We start from the raw sequence: 12,083 nt of genomic DNA on the forward strand, positions 1-12,083 counted from the left end.
TCTTCTTCATAACAGACCTTGCTAAACAAGCCTTATTTACTACACATTTCCTAGTCACCTTCTCACAACTTCCCCTCCAGAAGCCCCTAACCTCTTTTTGTCTAGTTATTTCTCTACAGTTACTTGCTTGCCTCTGTTAAAATAGTATGTAAGCCCCCAATTCTAAACACCTTCTTGAATCACATTTCTTTGTGAACTATGCATATGTACATAATTAAATCTGTTTTTTTTTCTCCTGTTAATCTGCCTCTTGTCAGTTTGATTTGTAGGCCTCCAAGAAAAGAACCTAAGAGGGTGGAGGAAAGTTTTTTCTTCCTCCCCAACATAACCAACAGATTTATCTGTTTTCTACAAAACTGCAATCAGCATGGGAAAATTCTTGGGTGCTCCGCTTTTTCTCACTTGACACTGTCATTCACAAGTGTGTGCAGAGTCTTCACATTCATTTTTAATGGTCGCTGATGAGTCACAGAGGTCATGACTGCAGGCTGTTCTAATTTCCTAATTCTTAATCTCTCACTGAAGTAAAACCTCACCCAGGGAATCTGATGCGGAAGACTGTTCTGCTTGCAGGGCAGAATGTCAGAGCAAAGAAAGGTACAGAAATGCCTCTTGCACTATACCAGGAAGGTGTTTTTCAAGCAGCAAATGACCCTCCTGCAGGAATGGCCAGTGAAATGGCCACATCTGCCAGCAGAGCTCCTGAATGCTTAGGAAGAGGTTAGGCTTTTATCCCATTTTAACCTTCAGATACTCATTCCTTGGGGTGGGGGAAAGATTTGAGGGGGCTGGTTAGGTCCCAGAGGAAGAACTCGGTATCATTTTATGCAATGGTGAGAAAGTACACCCCCTGGGTTAGTCACACTAACTGTAGCCCAAGTCTCTGAAGAGCAAAACCTGTAGGTGGTGGCTGGGTCTGGTATGGGCTCAGGGCTCCTGGAGATTGCAGGAGCTGGAATCAGAGAGGAAGTCCGGGCTCAGCAGTGGGGAGGGCAACGGCAGCCCTTAGTGGGGCTGCTGGATCCCTCTGAAGAACCCTGTACCAAAACCTAAGTCTGAGTAGGCACCTGATACTTGGGCACTGGGCACTCTCCCTAGCCCAGTGAGCTGATGTCCCTAGAAGTTAGACCCTGGATGGGGATGGCTGTAGCGTTCCGGACCACAGTAGATACTCAAGAAATGAGCTGAGGGGGCCTGGGTGGCCCAGTCAGTTAGGCGTCTGACTTCAGCTTGGGTCATTATCTCCAGGTCCTGGTATCGAGCCCCATGTCAGGCTCCCCACTTTGTGTGTGGGGAGTCTGCTTCTCCCTCTCCCTCTGCTCCTCCCCCCACTCATGCTCTCTTTCTCAAAGAAATAAATGAAATCTTTAAAAAAAAAAAAAAGACAAATAAGCTGAAATAGGAGTTGTTGCTGAGCCCAAGATGGTAGGGAGAAGGCAGAGCAGTAATTGCCCTTTACCTTGCCTTGGAGCAGGGGAGGGAGAGAAGGACTTTTGGAGTAGGGGTGAGAGAAGGCACAGAGAAGGGTTCCGGTGTCCCCACAGGCAGTAAGGGAACACTGAGTCCTCAGAAAATAGGTGAGAGGAAAGCAGGAAAGGAAAGGAGATCTCAGAAAAGGGAGTAAGGCTTAGGACATCACTGAAGTGTGGCCTAGACCACTTCCGTCCTCTCTCCTCCTGCCTAAAACCAGACACTGCTAACACCAGAAGGATCTCTAGGAAATTCATGAAATCTACAGTCTCCCTCCAGAATCAGGGATGAGAAGGTGGGGGGGGGGGCATAATCCCACCCACTGCATCTCTACTCTGCCTGGAAAACCCAGGCCAGGCAGCGAGGCCAGGTCTCCAGTGCTAGGACAAGATCAGCCCTGATCTCCGAGGGGTTTGAGGAGTTCCTCCAACAAAGTCATAACAACCTATGGGGACAGAGCTGGTCGCTTAGGAGGTGCTCACCAAATTATGTGTTAAACAGTAAATGAGTTATTACCTATTTCCCTGGCTTCCCCATCTCTCACTGGCCCCAGAAAGGAGACGGGAGGTTCCTTTGTACAAATGTGGAAGGTGGCCTTGATAAAGACTGTCAAACAGACAACCAAACTCTGAAGAGAGGCACAGAGGGTACATGAAGACTGCCACAGAGCCTCTTCTGGAGACTTCTAGTAGCAGCCCTAGAATTTTGCATAGCAGGGTCTGAAAGGAAGCAATCTGGCTGTCTCCGACTTTTGTTTTGGGTCCCACGTGCTCTGCGGAGAGCCCTCACTCAGGAGGGGAGCTCCCAGTCCTCTCCCCATTGTGAGAGCCAACAGGAAAAGTCCCAGGGGGGCAGAGCAGCCCGCGGTGGTGTGTGCAGGAGCCTGGACGCTGGAGGGCTGTAGGAGGCCCCGCAGAGCTGACCTGTGTCCATCATGCCTGGCCCTCACCTGCCTCCCTGTCACAAGCACCTCTCCCCTCTCCTTGCACCCTGCTGGGCAAACACCTTCAGGATGGTTCCCCATTCATCAAAATTATTTCCTCCCCATTTCAAAAAGCTCTTCCCTATTTCTTGGTCTTAGCTTTAAAAGTAATGCAATAAAGCAATATAACGTATTATCCAAATTATTATGGTCCTCCACCTAAAAGAATTTGTGTTTTAAAATAGAGTGCTGGGGCGCCTGGGTGGCACAGTGGTTAAGCGTCTGCCTTCAGCTCAGGGCGTGATCCCGGCGTTGTGGGATCGAGCCCCACGTCAGGCTCCTCTGCTATGAGCCTGCTTCTTCCTCTCCCACTCCCCTTGCTTGTGTTCCCTCTCTCGCTGGCTGTCTCTATCTCTGTAAAATAAATAAATAAAATCTTTAAAAAAAAATAAAATAAAATAAAATAAAATAAAATAGAGTGCTTTTATGGCTCAATAATTCTAGTTCTAGATTACATATCCAACATGGAACAGAATATTTGCAATACCCCAAACTGGCATCTATTAAAAACCCATCCATGTAGACTGGGTAAACTGGACGATGGTCACACGATGGAATACGACGCAGCACCGAGAAGGAGCACTCCACCGCTATACACAGTAACACGAATGGGTCTCACGAACAATGCTGAGCAAAGGAAGCCAGACACATCTTCCTGTATGATTTTGTTTATGTAAAGTTCAGGGACAGGCAAAACTGGTGCATGACGTTAGACATGAGGACAATGGTTACCTCTGAGGAACAGTGAATGGGAGGGGCCTCGGGAGGGCTGCAGGCGCCCTGGCCGTGCGGGATTCTTCATCTGGGTACGGGTTACACAGGCGTGTTCACTGTGAAAATTTAAGGGTAGACCCTGACCGGTAGGGAGATCAGCTGTCCTAGTTTCCCAGACTATCCCTGCTTTATTTTATTTTATTTTTTTAAAGATTTTTACTTATTTATGTGTCAGAGAGAGAGAGAGAGAGAGAGAGCAAGCACAAGCAGGGGGAACGGCAGGCAGAGGAAGAAACAGGCTCCCCGCTGAGCAAGGAGCCCGATGTGGGACTCAATCCCAGGACCCTGGGATCATGACCTGAACTGAAGGCAGACACTTAACCGACTGAGCCACCCATGCGCCCTTAGACTATCCCCACTTTAGCACTGAAAGCCCTGTATCCTGGGCAGCCCGTCAGGCCTGGGTGAACCGGGAAGGCTGGTCACCCTCTAGGACTGTGGGAAGTAGGCAGCCATGTGGACTTCCTTGGCCCCGGTCACCTCCAAGCCAAAGGAAGATCAGATCCCTGCCACAACTCACTCGTAAGTGTGTGGTGAGGATCAAACGAGGGCCCACGTGAAAATCTGTGAGGGACCCAGGGATGGAGCGAGGCCACAGGACAGCTGGGTCTGAACAGAACACACTGAGCAAGCCTGTTTCTCAAGTGCCTGGTGTCTCCCCCAGGGCCAGAGCTGCCATGTGAGCACTGCGCAGCCTGGGGCAGCCCCAGGAGGGGTGGCTGGGCCCACTGCCCTGCTCTAATTCCTTATTTACCAAGGGAGGCAGGTCCACTGCTGCTTCCACTACCCGTCAGCTCCCTTTCTCCCTGGGTAGGGCTAGGGGAGGGAGAGACAGGCAAATGTGCTGCTGGCCAGGGGGCTTCTTGTCTGCTGCTCTGGGGAGGTGGGGGCGGGGGTGACCCCGGGCAGGGAAGAAGAGGACTCTCTGGGGTACAGAGCCCACTACCCAGGTGTAATGGAGGGAGACTCTCCCAATAGGCCACAGTGAGAACTGAACTTCTGAGCAGGTGGAAGAGAAAGAAACCTCCTGGCCCCAGGGAGGTGGTGGGGTGGGGGACACCCGGCACTTGAGAAGCAGTCTCGGTCAGTTCATTCTGCACACACACCAAATCACTCATCTCTGCTCAAGCTTCTGTAACAGTGGCACCTGAAGCTGGCTGTGCCGCAGGATCTCCTGGAGCCATTTCTCACTCGGGTCTGAAGACCCCAGGGCTCAAAGAAACCTTTCTTATGTCCTCTTCAAGTTTTCTATGAAAACATTAAAGTTTTCCTTTCATTGTAACAACAAAGATATATTTTTTGCAAAATGAACGCGTGCGTATCTGCATTGTCTGGAGGCCATCCCGTTACTGCGTGTTGCCACAGGAGCTCGGGAGCTGCCTCTGAGGCTAAGGACCGTCTGCAGCCTGGCGTTTCGGAGACTGACTCGGTGAGACCCCACCACGGTGTGTGTTCTAGAGCCTGCTACTCAAAGCGTGCTGGTCCCTGGATCAGCACCACTGGCAACCTGGAATCTGCTAGAAACGTGGATTCTTAGGTGTCCCCGACCTTCAGAAGCAGAACCTGCAGTCTAAGGAGAAGCTGAGGTGACTGGTGCATATGACTGTTCGCAGAGCGCTGGTCTGCATTCCCGGCCTCCCCTCTTCTTCTCCAGCATCACTAACTGAAATGGCTTCGTATTGTCCACCTGATTTCCCAATTCCAATTCCTGTGTGGCTTTCTGTTGTCTGCTGATGGCTCTCTCATCAGAAGTGCTTATAACTGGCCCAGATACTGGGCTCAGGGAGGAGGCTGGTAACTGGGGTCCCCCTGCCACGAGGATGGGGTGCTGTCTTCTGAAGACAATGATGACACCCACAGGAGATGTGCACCTGGGCTCCCTGCCTCCTTCTCCACGGACCCACCCACACAAGTGAGGGTAAATTACATGGCCCCAGCCACATTCCACCCTCTTGACCACAGACCCCAGCCTGGTCAGCATGAGGGACAATGAAGGGCCCAGAATGGGGTGTCAGTGTTAGCACTAGCCACCCTGTAAGTGCAACACGGGCTGTTGACTTCACTGGGAAAACAGAAGTGGGGCAGGCCGGGGGGAGGGGGATAGGAGCTGCCGCCCTCCTGACTCTGGGGTGGGCTCTCCACCACAACCCATAATGGATCCTTCAGTGGCAGGGCAGCCTGGGGCCCCTCCTGTGGCGCTCTGTGCCCTCCCTCACGGGCCCCAAGACTCACAGGATGTAGCAGATGACGCCGATACTCCACATGTCCGTGGCATAGCCGATGGGCTCATAATTGATGACTTCAGGTGCTACAAACTCCGGCGTGCCAAAGAGGACCTTCAGAGACCCCGCATTCTCTGTAACCGGGATGGAGAGGGATCCATTACCAGAACGTTCAGGAGCCAACCCGTGGTAAGTGAATGCCATCTGTGTGCAAGGGAGGGACACATACACGGTCCGGCCCTTGGCTGCTCTCCCCTTGAGAACGGCACAGACACAGCCAGCCTCCTTGTGAACAGGTGGGTCAATGCACCAGTGAGACTGACAGACGGCGCTCATAGCCACTGGCTGGGCTGGGGAGACGAGGCCACTGAAGCCCCTGCCCCCAGTGGTTTTTCATGTGTCTGTCTTTCCCATGCGCTCCTGAAGAAGGGACTGTGACTTGTGCTTGGCGATAATCTCTAATATTCACTATGTCCTCTGTACCCTGTATCCTGCTACCTGTTTTATAAGGACGTTTCTATTTAATATTCTCAACAACCCTAAGGGAGGTATGACCCTCATGTTCCTGAGGAAGAAGGGAGGCTCAGGGCAGTTGCGTGGTTTACCCACTTTTATCAGTGGGTGTCAGGCCCTAAGCCCAGGTGGTCCCATTCCTGAGCTATGTCCCTTTGCCCCCACTTGTCTGTCTTCCCAGGAGCTGCCGGGAGGATAGCCAGGACCTTAACCCCAGGCTGCTGTCACTGAGCCTTAAGGGACCAGAGATGCCCAGTAGGATGTTCACAGGTACCCGCTCCTAGAGGGTCTCGTCCACAGTGGGGGTGGCATACGTTTGGCCTGTGGGCCATACCTGTTCGTGTCATTGCAGAGCCCACAGCAAATGTTCGAAGACAGACCACCGAACAGCCTTCAGGCGTGAAAACTCTGCTCCACTCCAACCTGAACCCTCCCTGCTACACGTTAGCCCTTCCCAGTTCTCAGGGCCGCAGGAGACACGACTATCCCCGCATATCTCTCACCACAGGACCTGCACGTCGTGTCGCTGGGGCTCTGACGCTGCCAGCTCTTAAGGCCAGTGCTGCCCTATTTGTTCAAACTCTGAGTGGTTCTGGCCTGAAGGCAGGCCTCGCACAGCAGCTCTTGCCCCCACACCATGTCTTCAGCAGGTGGGGCCGAGCAGGCTCCTGAGCCCGGCATCGGGGCGCCGAGTCCCAGGTAAGTCAGAGCCTGGCAGAACCTCGCTCCCTCAGTGTCCTCTTTGTAACGGGGCTCCCTGGCACTAAGTGTCCCCAGGGCGGTGAGAGGCCAGTTGGTGCCAGACTTCGGCTCCTTGTTGACAGGGCAGTGGTCAGAGGGTAGAGGGTGAGGCTGTCTCATCAGTTACTGAGACATCAAAGGGTGACGCAGGCAGGCGGCACATGGGCAGGGTGTGAGGCAGACGGTCACAGACCAAGAAGGCTTCAGGACTGGGTACGAAGCCCCCTCCGCCCCCGCATTCCCCCCCACCTGGTGTAGGAATAGCAGAGGGGCTTCAGGGAACCCTAACTAGGTCTGGGGTCCTTGTTCAGCCCCAGCCCCTCTCCTGGCTCGTGGTGGGACCTAATGGGCAAAGCTACCGTTTCCTGGTCTATAAATCAGGGCTCAGAAAATGTGCCCCGCTGCTTTCACAGGGCTGCTGGGAGAACCCAAGGAAAGTATGTGAAAGGGCTCCGGACACTGCTACGTAGGATGCTACTGGGAGAAAGCACCAGCACCAAAATGGGCTGCTGCCGCAGGCCCCGAGTGAAAGCAATAAGAGGGGACACTGACAACGATAACAGACAGCGAACACCTACAGAGCGCTTACCACGCACCAGCCTCTGCTCGCACCACCTAACCTGCTTTAATGCACCGGACCCCCTGACCTCACCCCCCACAACAGCTCGAAGACTACTGTTATCCCATTTTACAGATAAGGGATAGAGACTCGAAGTCAAGTCTAGTGGGTGGCCAGGGCAGGATGTGAGCCTCAGCAGCCCCCACGGTCTCTGATTTTAACTCCAACCCAGGGCGTTCCCTCCAATGCCCAGGGCGTGTAACACGAACAGCCACGGCATGTGGGTGAGTCCAGGACGGGTGGGTGGCCTTACCCAGCTTTCTGGCCAGCCCGAAGTCGATGAGCTTGATTCTGGTGCCGGTCTTGTTGACACACATGATGTTCTCGGGCTTGAGGTCCAGGTGCACGATGCCCTGCTTGTGGATGTACTGCACCCCCTCCGATATCTGCCTCATGTACTGGATGCACTCCCGCTCCGTCAGCTCGAAGTCCTCGTCGATGATGCGCTCGAACAGCTCACCGCCCGACACGCTGCGAGGGCACAAGGCACACTCAGAGCACAGGACCACGGAGTCCAGGCTGGCAGGCGGGCTGGCCAGGGGCAGGCTGGGGAAAGGGCAGGGGGGCTGGGCAGGAAAGCCCAGGGTCGGAGGGGCTGGGCATTTCTGTGGCTTCCCAAGTTCCAGGCCCCTGCCCTGCTATGCCGGTCCCAGGTTCTACTGTGCGAAGAGGACCTCTAGTTTCCTGCTGGGGGGGACCGTGTTTGTGACCACGAAGCTGTTGGGCGACTCAGAGAAGCCTCTGGGTGATCATGAGCTGAGAGATTTAGACATAATCTCTTTGCAAAAAGGGTAACCACCAGGCAGCCTCCTTCCCCGCATGACTACAGATGTGTAAGGGCTCGTTCTTGTAACCCAGCTACGGCTTTCAGGCACAGAGAACTGGAGTTTGAAATACTCACAGCACCCATAAGCATTTGTTTCACATAGCCAGAAAGAGAAAACTATCTTCAATAATAAGGAGCCTCAGCACATTTTCTAAAATTCATCAACTGTAACAACCCATGACACTTAGCTCCTCCGGCCAGGCCTACACGACCAGTTCCTCGTGCCAGCCAGCTTTCACTCGTCTTGCCTGCTGCCTTGCCCAGGCTGGAAGCGTAATACATCCTCCTGCCCGGACAGACTTTGGATCCTGACCCTGGTGTCCCTGGGGCCCACAGCGGGCATCTCCTACTAAGGACTGGCCTGGGGGCTACGGCATATTGCCCTTCAGCGCAAACACGTGGCCTTGCCAGCTGAGTTACGCAGTCCTTTTTGTTCCCCTGTCCCAGCCTTCTGACCCGCCTTCCTTCCCTCCTGCTCCAAAGTTTAAAGCATTTCCCTGGTGACTTTTATAGCATCCAGACATCAGTAAGCTCTTTTCTGCAATGACCTATATGTCCACCAGCTGAACGAGGCTGGGCAGGCTTTGTTCTGGGCCCGTTCTCTTCCAAAGGCCTTCCCTCTTCTTCTTTTTTTTTGGGGGGGGAGGGAGGGGGGCTTCTCTCTTCTAATGAGAGCCATCATGAAGAAGGAAAAGAGCTGAGTGTGGATCCTGCCCCTGCCTTTTACAAGCTGTGTGACCTTGGGCAAATTACTTAACCATTCTGAGCCCTACTTTCCTTATCCGTCCCTACGTCGTGGAGTTGTTAGGAGTGAAAGAACTTTTGTAAAGCATCATGCCTGACATGCAGTAGGTGTTCAGCACATATTAATTACTGTTGCACAACCTGTGGTGAGTCAGGTGACGGGCGCAGTATGAGGCGTAGCACACCACCGCCTATGTGGGCCTCCATCACCAACACTCTCCGGGAGGGCTGAGCTAGGAAAGGTCAGTCTGTGCCAGTGGCCGCTGGGGGCGCTAGAACGGACGCTCTAGCACCAACAGAGCAGGAGGTCCCTGGGCGGCCAGCAGGTGGCGCCTCCGTCCTCAAACCCTCCATTTCTATTGCTCTGCTCAAAGTCAAACTTGAATTTCCATTCTCATGTCTCCCTTGATCCTTAACTATCTCTGTGCCTCAATGTCCTCATCTGGAAGGTACAGATAAAAACAGCAACACCTCACAGGGTTGCTGTGCAGACTGAGTGAATTAATACAGGCAAAGTGCTTAGAAGAGTGCCTGACACATAGTAAGTGCTCAATAATGTTAATTACTTTTTATTTTTTTTTTTTGAAAAGAGCCAGTTGGGGCTCTTGTTGAAAATACAGACTCTCAAGCTCTTCTCCCTGCAGATTCTGATTTAGAAAATCTTGGGAGGGCTCTGAAAATCCATATGTTAAATAAGCACCCCAGGTCATTCTTAGGATTGGGCAAGCTTGGGAAATACTGGTTTACACAGGGGCCACCCCTGGGAGGACAGCTGAAATTCACTGAGAAATTCCTCTGAGAAATTACTCCTGAATTCCCCAGAGGAAATGATCTTTCCATCTCTGGGTTTCCACAGTTTTGTCTGTACTTTTTGTATCAGATCTGCCTTGGCTTAAAGTTGTTTACGAACATGTGTGGAAAAGGTCTGGCTCATCTCTAGACTTTTATTTATTTACACCTGGCAATATCTGGCACTGACAAGGTGCCCCAAAATGTATGCTTTTAAATGTAAAATATTCTGGAAAAGCAAGCAACCATTATTTGCAGTGCTCTTGGGAATGTCTGAGGCAACGAGTTGTAGAAATCCAAGCCATGGAGGTAATTACTACTGCCTTTCTAGAAGCAACCCATTCACTATAAGTTTAAATCGGTTCAAATCTATTCAAATCTATTTAATGTACTTTGAAAGCTGCTCCTGTGGTCCATTCCTAGGATGGAAAGGGTTACATAAACAGGATTAATGGTTCTATATAGGTTTCTCTTCAAAATACTCAAGACTATGGGTGGAAAGAAGCTGCCATCCACAGAGATGGGATCATGCCAAGGGCCAAGATTGGGCTGCAGGAAATGTATACTTAATAAATGAACAGTGAGTGAGTGAGTGAATGAATACCAACTAGCAAGGCTACCTAATCCCAAGGGATCAAATTCATCCCCCCCAAGTGTAGACCTTGGCCAACCCTCACTGGCAGCCAGAAGATACGGTGTTTCAGCGGACTCCATACCCAGATGCTCTACTCCTTGTCTCCTGGCAGCCAGCTGGATATTCTTTGATAAATTCTGCCAGTGGTAGCACGAAAGTGAGATGGGCAGTGGATGACCCAGCCTAAATCATACTGCTTCAGTGCTGAGGGTCCCACCACCACTTGGAAGGGCCTGAGCGCTCCCAAAGGACAAGCCGAGATTCCAGGCCAGGAGCCCGAGGGAACCTTTGTGTCTGGGCAACACTACTATAAAATGGGGCTTATGGCTTGTCCCATCGTCAGAGGTCAGAAAGGCTGAAGACACCTATTGCTTCTGATGTCTCACTGAAGGAGGGGACCCTGGAAGACATTTTCATTTTTCTACATCACCAGACCTTGTCCTTCTCTTAATCTCAGTCTCTCAATCAAACAAGGGGAATGGCAAGTTGTACCGCTAAACGCCAGCCTTTGCCCTGTCGAGGCCAAGTTTGTTTAAGCTGGAAGGGAAGTACAGATGAAGAGTGAATGTGCTCCCACTTCTTTGGTTGAGCTCCTATCACGGGGCACGCTCCTTACCCCAAGTGCAGAATCATCGTCTGGCATCTGTGCCTGTCAGACTCGCTCCTGCCCACAGGGGAGGCGTGGGGAGGAGGGAGGAAAGCCAGGCCAGCTGAAGCCTTCTTACGTGTTCTCTCAACATTTTCCATCCAGCTTGCCAACTCCCAATTCCACGCTAAGTATGGTGTTCTGCCCACTGGTGCTACTGCCCAGCCTTACCCAGGCTTGGCTGCCTCCTCCCCCGTCCCTGCACCCTCTCCCAAACTTGCCCAAGGCTTAACTTCTAAACATAAGACATTTCTTCACATGTCCCCACACGCCCACACTGCCTGGACCAAGCAACCTGTTCTAGAATAAATGTGAAGCGCTGAGCCCACAGGGCTACGGTGAGGGTGTAATCAGTAAGGCCATAGATACGGGCTGCTCTTTACTGGAAGTGGGGAGGTAAGCTCGAATTGGGGCCGAAAACAGATTCTAAGATATGAATGCAAATTTTCTTTGAATAGTTTACAGTTCCACAGAATTGTCGCATTTTAGAACCGAAAAGGGAGTCTAATCCAAGTATGTCTCCTCATTGGAAGGATTTAATAATTACAGAATCACAGCTCAGCAGTAATAGGACCTGACTCCAGGTTTCCTGAATGGGAGGATTTTTGTTCCACAACACCCAGTTGTGTGTTAAAATGCTCACCGAATCATTTTCAGTGGGAACGAGACCACGACACAGAAAAAGTCAATGTATCACACGACTAAGCGTAAGTCCCAATTACAGAGCATTATGCCCGAATACGTGACTCCGCTGAACCCCCACATATTCATGAGGCAGCTTATATCCTCCTTTTACCGATAATAACACCAAGGACTGGCAAAGCTGAGTAGCTTGTTCAAGGCCACACGGCAAGGAAGAGGAAGAGCTGGGACTGACGTAGGACTTACCAGACTCACTTTGCACTCTAAGTCTGTGCTTTTAACCCACCCTAGCTTTTTCAGATGTATGTAAACCGGAAAGAAACACACCAAAGCAATCACAGAGGGAGGGGAGAAAATCACACCTCAAGCCTGGGGAGGCCTCACCTTTCCTAGGAAGGAAGGTGTTGAGAGAATCTTCCCCAAAGGACTAAGATCCCTGAAGCTCAGGACGAGCAATGCAAGGATGCTGAAGGCAGTTTCA

At 51.8% G+C, this 12,083-nt stretch overlaps 1 protein-coding gene across 6 annotated transcripts in view; it reads right to left on the reverse strand.

Annotated features, from left to right (window-relative positions):
* The window catches only part of MYLK (myosin light chain kinase), a 263,098-nt gene that overhangs the window by 16,785 nt on the left and 234,230 nt on the right, over positions 1–12,083 (reverse strand). For all 6 annotated transcript variants that reach the window (XM_034659556.1, XM_034659553.1, XM_019803103.2 and 3 more), the window contains 2 exons: positions 7,575–7,792; positions 5,459–5,582 (listed from right to left, as the gene is read on the reverse strand). In XM_034659556.1, the coding sequence (XP_034515447.1) occupies positions 5,459–5,582; positions 7,575–7,792 (342 nt within the window). The remainder of the gene's footprint in view (positions 1–5,458; positions 5,583–7,574; positions 7,793–12,083) is intronic.

This window comes from Ailuropoda melanoleuca, chromosome 1, assembly GCF_002007445.2.
Source record: "Ailuropoda melanoleuca isolate Jingjing chromosome 1, ASM200744v2, whole genome shotgun sequence".
NCBI classification, from domain to species: domain Eukaryota; kingdom Metazoa; phylum Chordata; class Mammalia; order Carnivora; family Ursidae; genus Ailuropoda; species Ailuropoda melanoleuca.